The sequence below is a fragment of the Strigops habroptila genome, chromosome 1 (genome assembly GCF_004027225.2).
Source record: "Strigops habroptila isolate Jane chromosome 1, bStrHab1.2.pri, whole genome shotgun sequence".
Lineage (NCBI taxonomy): Eukaryota > Metazoa > Chordata > Aves > Psittaciformes > Psittacidae > Strigops > Strigops habroptila.
Window position 1 is genome coordinate 71,149,900 of NC_044277.2, and position 21,881 is coordinate 71,171,780.

The following is a 21,881-nucleotide window of genomic DNA, read 5'->3' on the forward strand; positions in this document are numbered from 1 at the left end:
TTATTCCTTTTGATCACACTACAAAATACTAATCAGCCACATAGTCCTATCACTCTACTGCTTTAGCACGTAGCTAGTAAATAGTTTCTATTTGCAAACAGGATTATCTGCAAAGAATACAGCTGAGAACTTATGTGGACAGTGACTCAGCTAACACTGGGTAATGCATTAACCTATGATAACTCTGGAGCATCACAGGGCTTCAGAATTCAAGAGCTCATAAGTTAACCAAATAGCTAGTGTTCTACTGATAAGGAATATTATTCCAAGGATATAGCATACAGTGAGATGCACTTGACAAGTATTTCAGATCTTGGAATCTTAAATGCCCCCCAAATCTTTGCCATAATTTCAATTAGTGACAGTACAAAATTAAAATAAACATCAAACAGCAGAATGGGGGAACAAAATTAACACTGGGAATACTTTCTCTAATGAACACAGCATAAAGAACAAGACTAGACAAAGGAAAAACTTCAACTGCCTTCATGTTATTTTTCTGAACTTTCTTTGAACTGCAAAGAATGAACACTGGGGGCAGTGTGTGGAGGAGGAAGGGGGACAATGTGAGCTCCACGATTATTTTCACCTCTTTTTTCACATCTCACCTATCTCCATATCCATGTGTAACTAAAACTGCAATACAAACTAAAAAAAAATCTTGTATGAAGAACTTAAAAAACAAAACAAACACCCAAAGCAACTGATTACTTCATTTTGAGGAGACCTGGTTAGCTGTTTCACTAGAAAATAAACAAATGCCCAAATGCATCTCTGTGTAAAAGAGAAGCTGCCAGAAAAGACAAATCAAGCAATAGCACACTGTTTACTCAAGTACTCTGGTGGATATTAGCATGAACGCACTTTGCTGTCTGAACGAGAACCACCATCCAGGACTACACAGGATGGCAGAATACGTGAAATTGCCTTGGCGAACAGCATAAGTTACATGACACCTTTCTTTTTTTATTTTGTGTGTGTGTTTTGGTTTTTTTTCTTGTTTTCTTTAAAAAAATACATGAAAGTTGCCAGAAAAGTTATTCTTCTCCCCCTATCCACTGATTTCACAGTTTCATGGAATAGTTAGGGTTGGAAAGGACCTTAAGATCATCTAGTTCCAGCCCCCCTGCCATGGGCAGGGGCACCTCACACTTAACCATGTCGCCCAAGGCTCTGTCCAACCTGGCCTTGAACACTTTTTTTTTCTGTGAGTGCAGAGAGCATTTTCATCTTTTTGCTCCTGGAGCTGAAGCAAAATATCTTTTAAGAAACCAGGGAGCCGTGACACACTGAAGTTGTGACTACACCACAAGGAGCTGGCAGCTTGTTTCCCACAGTCACCTGGGACCATCACTGCTAAACAACTGTTTGGGGCACATCGTCATTGACTTGTGCTTCAACCCACACTAAAGTGACACCCCCTGCAAGCAGTTGCCATAAAAGTGACTGATACAGCAGAATTCAGCTGTGATATATGAATTAAGCCTGCATTATCAGGTAAGAGGAGAAAAACTGCCTGCCGAAAAAACGCTTCTCAGGCTCACTGTAGCAGTCTGTAATGAAAAAATATTGCAAAGTGAGTTCTGGAAAGCTTATAGGATACACTCTTTTTATATTTTTAATAGGCTCTCTACATCCTCCTATTTAAATATAAAGTACTACTTTAAATACTGAACACCAGTATAACTCCTGATTGCCCTCATAAGTTTGAGCAAAATGAAAGGATGCTATGCACTCAGGGAGGACACTTACGGCTTACTGCTGCCTTTTGACTGCAGAACTCCCAAGTGAAAGCATTTTGGCATCATGGTGGGGGGAGAAAAAAAAGTATATATGTATATGCAATAAATACATATATACTATATAAATAGATTTGTCCTGGTAACCAGTTTAGGCTCAGTATAACTGGATACTTCTACCATGTCTTCAGACAGATCCTTCTCATCCTCTGACAGCTTCCTATCAACAGAAAAAAAAACCTGACCCTGGAAGTCAACGTAACTTGTAAACTAAATAAATACACTCTGAGGAAATAACACCTACTGCTACTTAGCCAGCTCGACATGAAAATACCAAGTCAACACTGGATCCCACAGCTGTGTGCATGTATGCACATGTATGTGAGTTGGAAACAAGGCCTATACGGTTTTGGCACAAGTTTTTGCTCAGTCCAGTTTGCAGTTGTAATCCATGCACATTTAAACAGGTTCTGATCTAAGTGGAAAAAACGTCATAAGAAGAAAATTCTGATTTCTGCATAGGAAGCACACACAGCTTGTGTAGCCACCAGCTCTCCCAGAGCAGAGAGAGAAAATGAGAGAGGTGAGCAGAGAGATGAAACAGGATTAAAGAAATTCCTTGAGTTAAGGTGACATAGACTGAACTGCCTCTCAACTTCATCAACATCAGAAACCAACAACAAAAACTACTGCAAGTTGTTTACTGATTTCATCTGCCAGATTTGGAAGACACTTTAAATACCCAATGCAGCCAAAAAGAAGCAAGTCTGATATTTCTTTGTTTTCAGTGAAGAGCTGCCAAAATACCTGCTACGGTTTTTCACCTACCTGCATATTCAGTAGGCAATTCTAATCATATACAACTTTTCATGCAACTTTGATGGTGTTTTTCCCCCTGAAACATTCAATCCCCCTGACACATTAATATTTCCTGGTTAACAGTCCAATATTATTAATCATGTTGTGAAATAAAGCCTATTAAGTGGGAGTTTTATGCAGATTTTTTTCTAAGTGACTCATGCACACAGAAACGTGGAACAAATACTACACTGCAAACACATTCAAATGCCGGATCTAAACACATCAGAAGGGAACAAATCACATTGGCACACACAGTATGCGTGGAACTGGGATTAGTCTGAAAGGATTTCTTGTTCATTAGATTATTATTTTTTAATGTAAATTCCTTTTTTCTTATAAATTCTGTTTCGATCTTATAAACTAGATTTTACAATTGTTTCATGATTCCTGTATGTTATATCTAAAAGACAACACCATAACCACCTGATTTGATCCCTTCCTTAATGGAGACCGAAGAACCACTCTCAGGCTTTAAAACTTCTGGGTCATCTTTGCCATATATAGCTGCCAAAACATGACTGGAAAAGGTATTTAAAATGAAAATAAAAGGAGGAATAGAGGACAATCAAAGGCACTGTTTATTTAGGTTTTGCAGCAACTAAATTCCTGATGTTTGCAATAGTCCTGCCTTGACCTCTACCAACCTGGACAGCATTATGGTACTTTCTTCATTGCTGAGATTGAGGCATATACGGTCGAGGGCATATCATATTTTATTTAAAAACACTGCAGAAGGACATTAAATTTTACAGGTCAGATTCTCCAAGGTGCTTGAGCAAAGCTGGGGCTGCAGGGAAGAGCAAACAGCCAGCTCACATGAGAGCTGCCAAGGTGCAGCTTCCCTTTCTCTGCCGAGAATAAACATCCTTCAGCCTTGTTTCTGCCATACAGGTCCCTTGGCCCAACACACCCTCTCTCCACCTGGATTTTAGAGGGACAACAGTTCACAGGGGGTATGGTACTGCCTCGACCAGCACCGTTTTTTAATAGAGTGGAGTCCTGCAATGAGGCAAAGTCCCACTGTACAAACAGCTGCAAAAGGAGCCAGCAGTCTGCCAGTCTTTGGCCCCCTTGAGATCACCTTCGTACAGATGTAGGTCCCCACTTGCCAATTCAGAGGCACTCTCAAGTCACCTCATTCCTAAACACTGTAATCGTACATAAAGGTACTAAAGCAAGTTTCAATGAGTCAACCCCTCAGTACAGGTATAGAAAACCACGACCATTTACCCACTCAGGCCACATCATGTTGGACCTGCACCTCACTAGCAGCAACCATTTCAACCACGACACATGTATTTCAACTGTAACTATGAACCTACATATGAAATGATGTCCTGACTCATCCCACCTAAGGCACTTGAGATGACTGCATCCAGAGTAAAGTCTCCCTAGTGCATGGCCAGTGAGAACAGACAAGGCATCTGTGAACATTACAGCCCGGAGAAAATACATGACTCCCTGGGCATCAGGACTTCTATACACAGCTATGAGCCTTCGCTGACAGGAGAAGCTCAGCTCTACCTGCTGCAGACACAGCAACCCTGATGCACAGATAGATAAATGCTAAGAAGGCACCAGGATCAGCTTCATCTTATCCAGGGCAATCTTTCAGCCATATAATGAAATTAAAATCTCTCAGAGACCTTAGAACAAAATGTTTTTTGGTCTAGAACTATGCCCCCCCCTCCAGGCTCCATGTGGGCTGCAGGTTTAATCTCATCCTCCTGCAATGACACCATCACAAGCAGGGCCACCCCTGACTCCGATGACTGCTCTATGGCTCCATGCTTCAGGCACAGCAGCATTCAGCTGTGTACACGTATTAGGGCTCTAATACTGGAAATAGAAGTGGAACAGACAACCAAGGGAATTTAATCTAGCAAGGTAATTCACTTCCAGTATTAACCCCATCCCCTTTCCACAGCCCCAAATGAATCAGTGGCAATGCCCAGCCTTAGCCCCGTGTAATGGAAAGGGAATTGTATGACTATTATCTTTACCCTTCACTCCATACAAACTGTAGAAATGTCTGTACCGATTCTAGGCTTACTGATACTGCTGTTAAGAGGGACAGCTTCCACAGAAGTACTACACCGCTAATACTATAAAGTAGGATGGAGATCTGAATTGGGCACCTGTTACTTAATGCAACTCTCTAAAGTCAGATTTAACTTTGTGGATGTTTTTTCTTGTTGCTGCTGCTGTTGGTTACCATGAAGGTAACAGGACATGAAGCTCAACATGTTAACCCACACAAGAAGAAATCCCTCCGTCTCCAGCCTGCTTCCCTGTGGGCGTGTATAGAAGATAAACACAAACCAGCTCTCTTAGCTGTAGTAACTTAAGACATAAAAAGCAGGAAAATTCACCTCACCACAAGATTTTCTCAGTGATAGGTCACCTTTTAACCCTTCTATATGCTACTTTTCAGACAGATACTTCCTCAAAGTACCCCCTGTGCCCACCCACAAAGAAGAAAATAACATCTGCAGCTACAGAAGTATCTGGGCTCCTCCTCAGAAGTTGGGATGTGATATAGAATATTATTAAATCCTACATGTAAGGCTGTTCTTCGCTCTGCACGTTTTCCATTCACTACTTCTTACATTCAAAGTAAGTCTGTACCTACACTAGCGCACAGCTGTATAGGCCCGATGTGCAGTTACCTATCTGTCCCTCATCTGAAAGGTTGCCAGTATGTTTGTGGAATCAATTTGGGAGAGTCAACTAACCCCCCTCCTTCCACAAGGGATAAGGCACAGTGTCTCACACCTGCCAAGAGGCTGAATTCCTTAATTTCTAATAACGACAGGCTTTCACTAGATTTCCGTAATTCTTAATCAGGCATTTGTACGCGGTATTATCAGTGACAGATGCAGTTGCTTAGCTCTCACTCTGTTGGTTCACTGCCACCAATCCACAGGCCATGCAAGTTGGGAAACTGTTACATATTATAATGTGTCAGGAAAGGGAGGGAAAACAGAGTTGGACTGTGTGCATTTTTAACACACAAATGTTAGTAAACGTAAAGAACCCAAACTTCACCTCCCACCCCTTCCTGCTGTACCAAGGGCAGGATGCAAATCACGATAGCAGCCACCTCACTTGCACACTCTTCACGGCTCCACCTTTCCCACTGTGTACGTTATGCGGCTGAGCTCCCTATACATCACCCAAACTCTTTTGGGTCACTAACACGACGTTGTTGATGTCATTGCTGTGACAATCAACCCTGAAGCACAATGTGATGATTGTTTCCCCAACTCACGTTCACAGCACATTTGTTCCAGCAGGCTTGAAAATGAGGGGATGAGGCTGGCTAGGTTTTCCTGCTCAGTAGGTTTTTGCACCAACCTAATTAAAACATTCAGCAATTCACTGAAGTTCCTTGCAAACTGCACGTGTGTCATACTTAAAAACAAGCTCTGAAAGCAAACAGCCTGGTTTGTTTTTTTTAATGCACTCCCCAGATGGAGAGGATTCCTCAGAAATTTTTTTGTGATACCATACTGAAGCTGCTGAACCAGAAAAGTTGAGCTGCTTCTGAGCTATATTGGTTTTGTTGTTATTATTAATGGCTTTTTTCCTTGTCTAAAAGCTAGCAAGGAAAGCCACTCTTGGTTCTCTGACATGCACAGAAGTGACAGTACAGCTCACTGGAAACAGACAGCTCTGGTCACCTTGGTCTGAAACTGGGTCAGGGATGCCAGCTTGTGGTTATAGCCAAGGAATATGCAAGTAATGCTTGGAATTCAGACACTGAGGACAAGACCAGTCTTTTCTTGCAGGCAGAACTAGGATAATTCAGCATTAGCACTCAGAGAAGATAGCCTCCTCACAATTAAGGCATGTTTTACGTACAGTTTTTTAACAAGGGTTCCATTTCTGGGAAACATGTCAGGGGACCCATGCAAACAGCCAAGCCAAGCCCCGCACTGCCATACAACCTTAATCCAAAGGCAAGCCACCGCTGGGAGATGGCCACCACAACGCATTATGTTGATGCTTGTGGGAGAACGTACACCCATGGAAAGTCAACCAAGCTCCAGTGTTAACACTGCTGGAAAAGTGGGAAAGACTACACAGATTTAACGCGTTATGTTTGCAACTCCATCCCCAATACTGAAAACAGACCTTTTGCCTGCCAAGTGCCACTCTGACCTGGGAAACTGCAGCAGAGCGTGGCGCACACAAAAAGCCTGTGAGCACGTCAGGAAAGCTCTTGCCATCAAACAAGTGCTAAAGGATGCTCTGATCCTCTGCAGTGGCTAGCTATCACACCATCAAGCTCCTAAATTCAGCCTGTCTCAGAAACTGCCCCTGAATGTCTCAAAAAAATGCCTGTCCTCATCTCCAAAAGCAGAGTGCCCTTAAGCTGTACAGCCAAGAACAAATTCCTTCAGGGCTGTAACAACCAATTAAGGGATGTGAAGCAATTACTTTTATGCCCATACAAATGAAACTCCTCCAATGCAATTAGCTATCCCTTATCATCTACTGTTGAATTTGTGGAAAGCATATGCTGTACACTCTCTCCTACCCTAGCTTTTCCACAATTTTCATCAGTTTGGTTTAGCTAATGTAATAGAACCTACCTATTCTGGAGAAATAATATGTCTGCAAATTATCTGAATATTTTTGAACGTCTTTTTTTCATTTTAAATATAATTTCGTTTGAGATTTTGCAGCTTTCATTTCTATTAATAAATTATCATTTCTTCTTTATAAGCGATGAGCTAGTGTGTCATGTAATTTTTTCCTCTAAATAGACCAAGACTTTGATCTAATGCAAGCCCTTGCTGGGAGTAGAGAGACTTTCTGTCTAATTTAGTTACAAAAAATATTCAATTAAACTTGGGAGTTTAATTCATTTAGTTATGAAAATTAAATGAGCTCAGTAAGGTACATTTTATTTGCCTCAGGAAAAAAAATTTAAAAAAAAAAAAAAGAGAAGAATCTCTGAAAGGGGAACAAATAAGAAGGGAGAACAAAAGTAACTTTTCCTGATCACATTGAAAAGTGGGTAACACGAAGAGCCCTGATTTCTGCTTTGTGTGACTATTTCAAACATGGTCACAATGAGTTCATGCAAAATTTATACCCAGAAGCCACATGAATGACTGCTATTAATATCCTAATTGTCCCCTGGGTAACAAAAATCCAAAAATCCCTGTAGGTCATAATCAAGTCCATCCCAGTCAAGGGAAGATCTGACTCCTCATACCAGGAAGATACCATCCACACACAACTCTTCTCCATCTCCGTTTGGGGAAAAATAAAAATACTGGAATTATTTTCAAAACCAGAACAGCGCAATATGGATAGCTTTGACAGAAGCCCCCTTGTCATTGTACAGCCATCACTTACCATTTTTACAGATAGGACAGCACTGATCGGGCTCATACACAGGATCCACGCACTCAGTCTGGGGGCAAGCTGAGACAGTGCACAGCACTTCACCATTGGCTTCACAGCGACACTTCTCACATGGAGAAACCTGAAACACAAATCCAGACACCTTTTACCTCTTTCACTTAATGTACTTCTGCAGTGTGCAATGCCTACCTTCCCAGGTGTGCTCTTGGGCTCCTGCAAAATTACAGAACCACAGCAGAAGAAAACACAGGTTCTGCTCTGAACCTGCACACCAAATGGGAAAGTCAAAGGGATCTTGGGAACAAGAACTTTAGACTTTTAACACAAATACAGCAAAAATTTCCCTACCAAATTTCTAATCCAGCAAAATAATTGGAAAAAAAAAAAAAAAAAAAATCTAACTCCAGGAAATTAAATCCATAACTTAGATGAATTCTTGTTTAATTCTATTACAGGTTCAAAAAGTAATTTAGCAAAAAATACTGTATTTAAACAAGAAAAACTTTGCTAAATGAAATATGAAACTTCTTTTGATGGAAATCCTTATTGCAATTTTTCCAGGTTTTAAAGCTTTTTGGTAGCAGGAAGTTGCATTTTATTGAAAATTACCAAAGAAATCAGGAAAAAAACACCCTCTGAATTCAGGTATTTCCATTAGGTTAATTGTATTTGGACCATTCTCGTAATACTTGCAGCTTTCTGAAGCGAAACTGCAATTCTAAGAAAGGGGTAAAGCAACATACAGGTCATCCTTTTTACCTACTGAAATGTTATGGTTTTGAATAACCCTACAGAATAGGAGTACCGTGAGATAATTACTTGAATGACCTACTTCAATGAAATTAATTCCAAACAAAACAGCATCAAGGCCCTATTTAGTAAAAAGCAGACTTTCAAATGTCTGCACTTGCCACATGTACAATTCTAGCTGTCCTCTTCAGTGTTCCTGACCAGGTGCTGTACACTGTATACACTGAGGTCCTCATACCACACAAGGAACTGGTGGTAGAGGGAAGCAAGGGTGCTGAAGCACAATAAATGGAATAGTTTAAATCTCATTGCTGTACTCCAAAAAACCCACATCATCCATGCTCAGAGTGCAGGATGAAAACACAGCTGAATGTTATTAGTGATCCTCTATAATCTGGGCAAATTCTTGGTTTACTTAAGGATGAGGTTGGTTTTTTATGGACCCTTTTTCAATCCGGATTCCAGCTGATGCAAGCCACCACCTGTCACAGTTCTCCAACGAAAGCAGGGTAACCTCAGATCTAAAAAAACATTTATCTGTGAAAAATCATCTAGATGTCCAACTTGCAGATCATGTGGGTTTCTCCCTATTTCTGTAGCAGCCCATCACATTTTTTTTTGTCAAATCCACTCCCGTGCTTGCTTGTCTCTTTCCCATCCTTCTCACTTCCAAAGTTCAAACATGCTTGCACAGCATCATCTCGGACTAAATGCCCATCCTCTTCCCACCTGCCAGAACTGTTCTTTACTTACGCACTCACGTATCTTTCACGCCATCCCCTATGCTTAGAAAGCCTAAATAGGGTCTTTTGCTGTGTTGTGCTTTTATTACTATTTATTTCAGGCTTCCTTTGCTAGCTACTCACTTCCAGTTTTCTCTTTTCTCTACCTAGGTTAACACCACATCATACAAAACATACACATGCACACCATACACCATATATAATGCTACAAGGAGGCTGACAGCCTAGTACTGCAGATTTTTATTGTAGGCTTTGGGACAAGAACTTTGTCCTGTAATTGTTTATAAAGTGCCACATTTGCTTGCAGAGCTGGAATGTCAGTGCATGAGGGGGTTTCTGATGCAGTGTTCAGAGTAAAGAAGCTCAGGTATCCCAGGTAGTCACCTGAACTGCACGTGACAATTTGAGTGTTGTCAAACCTGAGCTTCTAACTATCAGCAAGCCAGTAGTAAGGCTACTTTCCCTCTGGAGTTATGTCCAGACAATACTTCCTAAATTACGAAAACATGCCTTAAGGAGGACTGATTTTATAATTACTATTATTTTTAAGTCATCCTACTTGATCAGAGCTAGCAGAATTCAATTCCAAGGATCAGGCTCAACAAGGCAAACCTATAGCTTTCAATCAGTTTTAACATTTTTTTTTGCCATGACTTGAAAAAGATGCAAATTTGCCAATCAGAGTTCAACAAGACAAGTAACTACAACAACAGATATTCCCTCTCCCAGGACACCACTTAGTAGCTGTGCCATTCAATATTAGAAGTGACGTGAAAACCAGAGTATCTGGTGATAATCAGGAAACAAGACAGCACAGATGTTATTCCTAAAATCTCTCATCTGTAAAATTTAAACATATTTTAATTAAGTAGCTTGTTTACTAGAATTCCAAATTTGACAGAAGCCTAAAATTCTTAGAACAAGAAGCCATTTCACGAAGCACTGAAAATACTACCGAACAAGAAACAAAACTGATCTAATCTTTAATAACGATGATTCAGAATAACTCACTTCCATCCCATACAGCACATACACTTGAAGACTACATCTTTTGTGAAGGCGGTGCACTGTTAATGTGATACTGCAGTCATGAATACCCTTCCTGTGTACTAGATCATGGGATTTCAGGGCAATACACACCTTTAGTAAGTACTGTCATCCATACAACCCACCAATATAAGTAATGGTAGCAAAGTTAAGGAAGATCTCCATGTGTCTATTTCCACAAAGCTCTTTTCATGCATGTACCAGAGGTGAACCACAGTGGCTGCTAAAATGGTATTAGTGTCAACCTTTATCTGTCCATCTTTGGACTAAACAGTAGCACATTGCTTTTTATATATCATCAGGATGTAGCAGGAACTGCAGAAAACTCCCACTACTTTCTGCATCTTAATGGCAGATTGATACTTGGAGACACAATCATCACTAGAGAGAGACAATGACTGCATATATATGCAACAACAGCTGAATAAATCAGAATGAAAAGACACATTTGGTTCTTCATTTCCTCTCTTCTACTCTTATAACATAAGCACATTCCCTGCAGCACAGTTTCTAGTGGCAGCCAATGCAACGAGCATCCCACTTGTTCATCTGGGAAACAACCAGCCCAGCAGCATTCATGCTTAACACATCTGACATAACCAGGCTGGACTGGAAATAATACCACCTAGCAACTTCTCTCTGAGGACTAATGATACCACAACTCTGTGGTCTACAGATTAAGCTATTAACTCTATAGCATCAATAGTTCTGCCTACGCAAAAACTATGGGAAGATAATAAGAGGCACAGAAGTTTTACGTATTCACTAGGCAGCCGTAAACCCTGTAGAAAATAGAGTACAGATGGCAAAAAAACCCCCACTTCCTTAGAACTGTTTAGAGGGAAGTTTATGAGCAGATGTATAAATGGGGTTGCAGATGTTGCAAAAAAGCAAACACACCATTGTGTAAACAGGTAAATTTCCCACTAGTGGGGCATGAAGAAAACTGGAGCTTAGTAAGGGTAGTACGTTTATCCAGCAACTTGGTGTAAATTGTGGTAATTAAGAAATGACAAATCATTTGCACTCATCGAAGTTCTGGTCTGAAGCAATTTGAGCTTTCTCCTCTCCCTCTCCACATGCCAAACTTTAATTAAAAACAAAGAATCCAAAACAAAGCTAACAAAACATATGAATTAATATAATCTACATTTGGTTCCTTGAGCTTTGAAAGCACCTAAGTTTAAAAAAAAGTAAAAATTAAAATAAATCATAATCCCAAACTTATTTGCTATTGTGCTGGAATTCTTATTAATATTTCCTTGTTACACAACTTAGGAGAACATGAATGGGGTTAGGCTGACAAGAATAAACACACCAGCCTTGGTTTTACTTCTCTGTACCTTCAAATTACCACAGGTACTTCAAAAGCCATTTGGGTTTGCGGACTTCCAGACTTATTCACCATTTGGGGTAGCGGAGAAATTCTAAAAAAGACACACAAAGCAACAACTTTCAGAAACATTGGTCTTTCCCAAACATTACACTTCTGAAGATAATTTATGGTCCTTGAAGGCCACGACTTTGTAAGTCAGCCTACATTTTCTAATCTCACTGTAAGACTGAAAAGAGTCTAGTGGAACACGAGTTCAGCAATCTCCAGCTCCAGTGCAGAATTTTATCCTCATTGCATTTCACCAGCTAAATCTTTCGCTCCCAGTTCTACTCATATGGATGCTGTGGTCCCTCTGCCATGGTGCCTCATGATATCCACAGGGGACTAGAGTGGTGCTGATGGAAACGGCTTTATGAGATCTCTTCCTTCCCCCATGTCTCTGTTGTCTTTTGTGTCGACATCCATGTCCTTTTCGGAAAGAGAAAAATGTGTTCATACATACACACACAAGCAAAGTGTGCATGAAGTGTGAATCAAAGAAGAAACGCATGAAACCCCCCATTTCCTGGCACACTTAGCTTCTGAGTTAGCACCGGCTCAGGTCAGGGCAGTCTTTCGCCATGCCAAGCCATGTAGGAATTTTATATAAGCAAACTCCCAAACTTGCGTGCATGTTTACACATCTATACATAAATGTTTGTGCAAATAGCATCACTTAGAAGTTAGGAGATCACCTTTTTCTTTGATGTCTGGTACTCTTTGCCACAAACAGTAGGTGCAGACAGAGAAAAATCAGATCACTGTCCATTTATAGCTCCTTCCTTGACCTTAATCAAGAGATAGAATATCAGTAACCTCTCCAAGACCATCAACTTTAAACTCGTAAAATGACCTTTGAAACCATCTGCAATTACTTGCATTTACAATGGCTTCCACTTAGCAGCAGCAATCTGATTATACATCTGTACCTTACTTCACCAGACATCTCCACTGCTTGCAGTGGCACGGGCAAACAGCTACCTTTACAGTTTTGTGCTCACAATACTGGGACCAGTGTTGAAACTCAAGTAAAATGCAAAGTCCTCACACATCAAAATAAACAGGCTGCAGTTCCACTGCCTAACTGCATTGGTAACTTTCCTTGCGCATGCCAAGCAGGCATCCCTTCTCACTTGTGTTTTCAAAGCTGCCTAACACAAAGTGGTAAGGGAATTGATGTTTCATTACAGGAAGGTATCAACACAAGGGCTGAAGGCTGAATGAGGTTAAAAAGAAAGCTGAAAGCCAAAGTCTTTTCAGAACATCTCTGTAAATGTCAGTGTTCAGCACTCCCTCTCTACCAAGGCTGCCAGCCACGTTCAAATGTAACAGGGAGCTCTAAGGTTTTATTCTCTCACTAGACACTTAACAGAACATAGTATTTTAAGCTTGCTTTACAGCCATTAATATGTCACCACTATAGAAAAAGACAAAGAAATGCAACTCATTAGAAGAGTGTGAATGCAGTGTGGGGAGAAGCCTTTAAAACTTTCACCTACAAGAGAACGCGTGCAGCAGCATCACTGTTTTGGCCACCCCTCAGAATTAACTTTGCTGGAAAACGAAGGATCTCACATTCCATCTCTGAAAAGGTCACAGCAACTAGCCACTGTTAAAAGTACGTTCTCCCTTCTAAAGTAGAAAACTGCCACCCTGAAGGTGAATGCAATCCTTGAGGGTTACATGGGAGAAGGGAGGATGGTATGATGGCTTCTGCCATGCTTACAAATCCACCAGTGCTCTATACATTACTGCCTAAAGAGAGCAAGGGAAACACCTCGTTTTCTTCCAGAGAGGGTAATTCTGGTCCTTCAATTATTTATTTTTCAGTAAGCTGAAGAACATAAAAAGACATTATGAATCAAAGTTATGTTTCCAAAAACAGGCAAATACCACAGGGAGCAGAGGTGGCAACTTATTTACAGCCTTCACAAACACATTTTCTCTATCCCAAGAGGGGCTCAAGCTTCCAGAGCCCTGAACTAGATTTTGTACTCTCCTCAACATATTCAGCTCAAAAATCTCTGGTGTGTTCAGAAATGGGATTTGGACCAGCCCTGTGTCTAACAGTCATTTACAAGCAAATTCTTAGAGCCTGCTCGCAGATCTCAGCCACAATAAAATACTAAAGGGAAAAGGGCAAGGTGAGCAACCCGTAAAACTTTTCAGCACACTTTAATAACCTGCATTTTCAATGATAATGACCTTGCACAACAATGCTAAAAAGGCCCTAGTCTAAAAGGATTTCCTTAAACATAAAGCTTTTCAAGTCCTTTGCTTAGGTATCTCTGTAATCCAGACTGCGAACCATTGCTCGTATAAGAAAGATGGCCCACAGTCATTCTCAGAAAGCAAACATTATGCAACCTTGGCAGAGCAGTTTAAATGGTTAAGAAGAAAAAGAGAAATGTCTGTTTCCAAAAAGGTACCATCACAGCCTGACTACTCAGAACAGAAGCCAGCTCACAAAACCCTGTTCTACCCCTGCAAGGCGGAAGTTTCACAATTAACAGTTAAATAAGGAAACGAATGTCTTGCTGAAAATTTTCATCAAATCCACATCACCACTGAGTAGCATCCTTTCAAATAGTACTTTTTACTGTAAATACCAAAGGAATTAACGAAGATCAAACCCCTTATTTAAAAATGTTACACTACCACAGAGCAAGAAAGGTCATGTTTAAGGGGAATATTTTGCAGCACTGCAGAAGCAGTATTAACACAGAAATGAAAAGGGGAGGGGGAGAGAGCCAGAACACCCCCAAGAAAGCACCTGAGGAACGTAACACCACTTTAAACGACAGAAGGACCCACAAAATTACTTTTGGCTTCAGCCCTTACCATGAACTCCTCCAGCGTCTGGTAGGTTTTCCCTCTGAACTCGCAGTAGTTCTTCCTCTCCTTGCACTGCGGGCAGCACTGCGTGGTGTCCACCTGGATGCAGCGCGGGTGCAGCCGGGGGCACTCGGGCTGTATGCACAGCGGGCCCTCTTCAGTGCACAGGCAGGGGCAGGCAGAGGGGCCAGGCGCAAACTTCTCCCCGATGGCATAGACAAAGCCGCTCTCGTCCACACAGCCTTTCCCACGGTAGTCCGGGTAGGCGTACTCCTCTGGGGGCTCAGGAGTGACACTCGCAACAGCTTCTGGGAGAGACGAATCTTCAGCCACCTGAGGTTCCTCGGGAGCAGCGTCCCTTTGCTCTTGCATTGCAACACTACCGGATTTACTGCCCGTCCCCTGGCTGTTCCAAGCCTGCTTTTGCTTAGTCCAAGACTCCTTGTTCGAGTAGTTCCTGTTTCCTTTGCTCTTCCAGTCCCTGCTCCCCTCCTCCCTCCCGCTCCTGCTGATCTCATTCATTTTCCCTGGGCCTGTCTGGCTGTCCCTTGTAGACGTATGATCCCTCTTTTCCTGGCTCGCCTTTATCTCCTGTTTGTCTTGAGCCTTGGCCAGTTTTTGTACAGGTATGGTGGAGCTACAGAGGGCAACCATGAGGCAGCAGGTTACGAGAAGAGAACTAGAGAGAGCTCCAATTGCCATTGCAGTAGAGCTGGGCATCACCTACTGCATCCCACAGGGGACACTGCATTCACATCGGAGGGAAGCACTTCACAGATCCACAGTCCCTAGGAAGAGAAGGATTAGGAATACTTCAGCTTCTGCACTTCTTCTCTCCCCCCCCCCCCCCGCCGCCACTGATTCAACATCTCAAACAATATGCAACCTGTCTCGGTAGTTTATGCAAAAGGCAAACAACAGCCTGGTGCTGCATCCCTCCTCCTCCTCCTCCTCCCCCCCCACTCTGCCAAGTCTTATAAATAGCAGAGCTCTGATACCGACCGGGTGCCTTCAGCTCCGTGAGAGCACCACGCAGAACTCTGGGGAGTTCGGATTCGCAAAGCCAGGTGCATGCAAAACCCAGAACATTTGAGGGTTATTTTTCCTCCTAAATGACAACACGTGAAGAGGACGCACGCTGAATTAAACAGCTCCCCCAAAACACAGCAGAGTCCGGAACAGAAATCACCCAACTGAGTCCTATTCGCTGACTGCACGCACGGCGGTTTTCATTAACCTCTTACTCAGTCTCAAGTCTGCTGTCGGTTGGGGGTAGCTTCTTTCTTTTTTTTTTTATTTACCTACCAATGATCACATTTCTGTTAAAGACAACCAAAACGAAGTACATTAAAGCGCGTAGATCCAGACTATTTCTCCTCCGAACTACCCAAACAAGCACACACCACCCCTTTCTTCTCGCGTCTTAAAGGCAAAGCGGAGCCTTTGAGAGTTTCCGCAGCATAGGCTCATTTAACCCACAACCTCCAGGAGCTCGGCACGGCTCCTGGCTCCCGTCTTTAAACCGCGGCACACGAAATCGAGAAAACCAACCCAAAATACGTACACTACTCCTCCGGCCGCGATGAGCGAACGCGCTCCAGCCTCCCGGCACGGCCCCACCTCCCAGGTACAGCTCCCCAAAGCCATGTAAAGCCTCCCGCTCTGCCCGCCCGCCTCCCCCGACCCTCACCGCGGGGCAGCGCGCTCCGCCCGCTGCCCAAACTTTCCGTCGGGCCGGGCAGCACATCCCGACCCCCTCCCGGCGGGGTGGTGGGGAGCTGGGGCCAGCCCCTTCCCCAGCCCGGCAGCGTCCCCCGGTGCCCGGCCCGGCGCCTTCCTACCTGCGCTGGAGCCCGGCTCAGCCCCGCCGGCGGCTCGGGGCTACAAGCCTCACCCCGCGCCCGGCTCCCATGGCGGGGCCGCCGGCGGGCGGCCGGCGTCGGCTTGTTGCAGCCCGCCCGCCGCCGCGGACCTGCAGCGCCTGCAGCGCGGCACGGCACGGCGGACAGCCGATCCGGCCCCGCCGCCCCAGGGGCGGGCTCCGCCGCGCACCCGTTCCTCTCACATCGCGGCCGTGCGCCCCCGTCCCCGGGGGCGGCAGCAACGGGGCAGGACGGGACGCTGCCCGCTGCCCGCCAGCCCGTCCGTCCTTCCGCCCTCCCTCCGCCGCCGGGCCGGGCGCAGGGCGGGGACTCGCTGCTCGCCGGGGGGGCGGCAGCGCCTGGTGCGTCCGAACAGCGCCCCTGCCCGCCCCGCCCCGCCGGCCGTGGGGGAGGTGGGGGGGGGCACGGAGCGGCTGACCCGGTTGTACCGCAGGCCCCCGTGGTCCGAGCCCCGCTGGGGCGACGAAGGGGTCAGGGGGGTCTCCCACAGTGGGAGATCAAGCAGGTGCCCAGGGGAGAGGGACGCGGGGCAGCGCGGGCTCGTCCAGGGTCGGCCCTGCACACCGACGGGTGAAACTTTTGCCGGTGTAAAGGTGTCAACTCGGGACGGAAGCTTCGCGGAGCCTGCGGCGCGGCGGGGCTGGGCGCGCTCCCCGCAGTGTAGGGCGCGTACCGGCTGCCGGCGCGGTGGCTACTGCAGAAGCAAACCCGCGGTACAGCTGGGTTCGGGGCGCGGGCAGCGTTTAGCCGGGGTAGCGTCGGCGGTGCCCGCCGCTGGTGACTGTGTTGCAGCATCAGATCCGCCGGCTTTAGCTCTCTCCTGCTAGCCTTCGCTAGCGATGGAGCGGTACGCGATTTACTAGTTGAAATATTCACCCATGCTCGTGGATGGTCGATGGACACTTAAATGTACTTAAATGTAATTGCATTTTTCTCCTTTATCCTTCTTAATACAGTGAAAGGGACAGAGCCGTCTGTTATAAGGGTGATCGCTGAAACACAGACTGTTGGGACAGGAACGCAGATGAAATGCTAGAGATGCTTTTGTTCCGGATCTGAGCAAGGGCTTGGAACCCAAAAGGTTATTTATTTATGTATTTGTTTATTTTTAAGCCGCATTAGATGACATACTAGTGTAATCTTCTTCTAATGAGCTTTGCTTTACAGATGTTCCAGAGCAGTCCCAGCTGTGCTAACCCTCTTCCCCCTGTAGTTCTTTAGCAGCCTTCTGTGCCCTGCTCGTGGCTGGGGCTGGATTTCCCAAAGTGCTTGGCACTGTAACTGAAATTTTTAGGCTAGGTAAAATTTTCAGATTATTTTTCATTAAGATGGTAGCACTGCAGTATCAGTACTCAGGAGAACAATGAAAATCTGCTGGATACTAATGTTTCACTGTTAAGTACTTCATGAGCGCCTGTTATTTGTGAAAACCCAGACACTTAAACTCCTCCACGGGAGGATGCAGGTGCTAAACTCTTGTGGCTGCTAGGTTCTCACTATAAACATCTACGAGTCCTGCCTAGTTTACAAAATTAGTTCTATTGACACCATCTCATGTCTCCCAGTCAGATATTCGCCAGCTAAATAGTGGTTTAGTCTTCTGAAACTTTAAAAAACAAGACTAAAGTTTTGGAGGATACAAAGAAGGCAGATGTTTCTGTAGGCTGCACTAGTAAAAGGGAATTACAGATTCCTATGGGGTTTCTAGACAAAGTCTTACAGAGTTAAGCTAGACCTTTCTCATTACCTGACTGATAATCACTAAGAAGTATTTGCCTTCAAATTATCATCTCATTACCTCTGAATAAAGAATTAAATCCTTGCCTTTTCTAAAAACAGTGATTTTATGCCTTATATAGTTTAAACCCTGCCGTGGGGTGAGCAATCAGTACCCTATGCTGCTAATTCTAGGAGAGCAACTGGAACAACCATCTTTACCTTGCGTTCACAAGCCTGTAAGCTCTGCTGTCAAGCAGCAGCTAGTTGTGGCTAAAGCAGGACAGAAGGAAATGGGGGACTTGGGAAGGCAATATTACATCTGTAATACAAAGGAGAGAGAAGCCAATTTATGGTTCTGACATTTTCACACGTTCCCAGGTGAATCTTTGGTGCAAAATCTGGGATCTCCAGCATCCAGGACTCTCTAAGAGCTCTGCCTCTCCCAGACCTAGTTACGTGGCAGACAGATCAGCTGGGGCTGGAGGTTCAAGATGCTGCTATGTAAAGAGAAGGGCAAAACCTTAGAGAACTTTCATAGTGACAACTGCAGCACATCCTAGCCTTCTTGGCAAAGAAAGAGGTAAATACCCTCGTTTCTTTTCCTAAAAGATTTCTTATTGGACTTCAGCCTCTGTTTATCCAGATTCATAGATACATTAAATAACGGATTGTACCTGACACTAGGACCGTTGCAGAACTGCTTTGTTAGTGTTGCAGTATCAAATTGCAATATACTATAGCAACATGTTGTAGTCCAAATGGTGAAACAGCAGATATCTAAGTGTGAATTCTGAACCAGAAGAAGAGAGAAACATGAAAATCTGTTGTTTGAAGGCCACTTTTAACAATGTCTTTAATGTGAGTTTTATACTTCTGGTATAACATACAAGGCTCTGGGACTTCTGTTTATGTACAGGATAGACATGGCATGAAAACACAGGTTCAAGTTCCCCCACTCTGCTCTCCCCCTAGGCAACAGTAACAAAGACAACTGTTCTCTGGATGAGAATCAAATTCTGAATCATGTTCAAGACGCTTTCCCTTCTGCTGGATCTTGTCTGTATGATGAGAACTTTGCATTAGCCACATTAGAACTGTCATGGGCACAAAATTGTCTATGATGGTTTTAGCTTAATTTTACTAGGAATTAGTTTATTTTTACTAGGAAGCAGATGAATAGAAAACAGAAAGGAACTCGATAGCTGAAACAAAACTGGTGCTTGGCAAAGAATGGCTGAAGTTAAACTGGTGTGATGACCATCTCCGTTATACCAGGCTCAAGACAGTGAGTGTGGACATTCAAGCTGAACACAGGCTGGCTCTTAGTTAGAAAAACTTAATGAAACATAGAATCATAGAATCATAGAATAGTTAGGGTTGGAAAGGACCTTAAGATCATCTAGTTCCAACCCTCCTGCCATGGGCAGGGGCACCTCGCACTAAACCATGTCGCCCAAGGCTCTGTCCAGCCTGGCCTTGAACACCGCCAGGGATGGAGCATCCACAACCTCCCTGGGCAACCCATTCCAGTGCTTCACCACCCTTACTGTAAAGAACTTTTTTATATCTAATCTAAACTTCCCCTGTTTCAGTTTGAAGCCATTACCCCTTGTCCTACCACTACAGTCCCTAAGGAAGAGTCCCTCCCCAGCATCCTTATAGGCCCTCTTTCAGATACTGGAAGGCTGCTATGAGGTCTCCACGCAGCCTTCTCTTCTCCAGGCTGAACAGCCCCAACTTTCTCAGCCTGTCTTCATACAGGAGGTGCTGCAGCCCCCTTATCATCCTCGTGGCCCTCCTGTGGACTTGCTCCAACATGTCTTTTTTATGTTGAGGACACCAGAACTGTACACAGTACTCCAAGTGAGGTCTCACAAGAGCAGAGCAGAGGGGCAGGATCACCTCCTTCGACCTGCTGGTCACGCTTCTTTTGATGCAGCCCAGGATATGGTTGGTTTCTGGGTTGCGGCTGCACACTGAAGCCGGCTCATGTTAAGCTTCTCATCAACCAACGCCCCCAAGTCCTTCTCTGCAGGGCTGCTCTGAATCTCTTCGCCTCTCAACCTGTAGTAGTGCCTGGGATTGCCCTGACCCAGGTGTAGGACCTTACACTTGGCTTGGCTAACCTTCATAAGGCTGGCATCGGCCCACCTCTCAAGTGTGTCAAGGTGCCTCTGGATGGCATCCCTTCCCTCCAGCGTATCAACCAAACCACACAGCTTGGTGTCGTCGGCAAACTTGCTGAGGGCGCACTCAATCCCACTGTCCATGTCGCCGACAAAGATGTTGAACAGGACCGGTCCCAACGCCGATCCCTGAGGGACACCACTCGTTACAGGTTTCCAACTGGACATCGAGCCATTTACCACAACTCTTTGTGTGCAGCCATCGAGCCAGTTCTTTATCCACCGAGTGGTCCATCTGTCAAATTGATGTCTCTCCCATTTAGAGACAAGGATGTCATGCGGGACAGAGTCGAACACTTTGCACAAGTCCAGGTAGATGACGTCAACAACTGCTCCATGAGATTAGGGGGATTGAAATTTTGAAAAGTGTTTTTTGAGAATGGCCTTAGTATGAATGACAGGAACCCAAATGTAGGATATATCTTATACCAAATTAAAAATGGTTGTCTGCCTGGTTAATAACAATATAAAACTAAAACCTCATAGCTATGCAGACATTTCATCTAGACATCTAAGAACAGTAAGACCTAATTTTAACCTAATACATGGGTAAAGCAAGGCCCAGCATATGGGCATACGCACCGAAGTGTAGGCACACAACCCACACACACCAGGTGGTCACTCAGCACATCCATCCCTTCACACGGTCTCATGCAGGGAGTGTGCTCCATTTTTCCTATTTAACAATTGTCCCCTGTCTTCACCTAGAAGACAGGGAGAGAAAAGAGGAGGGAACTCCATAAGAGCCTGTGGAGCTGGGCAGGGCAGGGCAGCAGATGAGGAGCCCCAGTGCAGTTGTGGGGAGTGAGAGGGGTGGTGTTTGCTTAGAAAACCCCACACAGTGAGATTGGCTTTGGTGACAGGGTGCTGGCTGAGCCCTTGGGGAGGATAGGGTGTGCTCGGGGGGAAGAGTGCAGCAGGAGGTGTACTCTGTGTGTGCCCATCTCAGCTCAGAAGCTTTGAAACAAACTCTGGAAGCTGAGAGGGGAGAAGGCGTTCCCAAGGCAGGACTCCTCTGGGAAAATGGATAGTCATGCCTTTTCATTTTGCTTCATTTCATTATTTCTCCTTGAAAGGAAGAGAGTTGTTATATGAAAGGTATTTTTTATTGTGGTGCTAAAGTGGCAGTTGTTCAGGCAGGTTCACATCGCAGCCTTCGAAAGGTAGCAATTTGCGCAACAATATTAGTCCAGCCATATAAAATAAGGCCTTCAAATAGCAGTCAGTCTGAAGGCAGAAAGAGAGAGACAAAGCCAAGGTACATATTACTCTAACAAATCATGTGTATTTGAAAAATTCGATTATAAATAAGCAGTTTAAACAACTCTTAAAAAACCCCAAACAAACAAACAAGCTTCCATAAC

General features: G+C 44.2%; 1 protein-coding gene across 5 annotated transcripts in view; it reads right to left on the reverse strand.

Moving 5' to 3' along the window:
- VWC2 (von Willebrand factor C domain containing 2) overlaps window positions 1-16,924 on the reverse strand; it is a 57,786-nt gene extending 40,862 nt beyond the window's left edge. The window contains exons 1-3 of one of the 5 annotated variants that reach the window (XM_030505708.1): window positions 16,571-16,924; window positions 14,736-15,517; window positions 7,971-8,100 (exon numbers count right to left, since the gene is read on the reverse strand). In XM_030505708.1, the coding sequence (XP_030361568.1) occupies window positions 7,971-8,100; window positions 14,736-15,449 (844 nt within the window). In that variant the 5' untranslated portion in view covers window positions 15,450-15,517; window positions 16,571-16,924. Of the gene's footprint in view, window positions 1-7,970; window positions 8,101-14,735; window positions 15,518-15,731; window positions 15,830-16,034; window positions 16,055-16,293; window positions 16,353-16,419; window positions 16,439-16,570 lie in introns of those variants that run through there. The other 4 variants (XM_030505746.1, XM_030505727.1, XM_030505737.1 and 1 more) reach the window with 4 other exon arrangements.
- Between the last annotated feature and the right edge of the window lie 4,957 nt (window positions 16,925-21,881).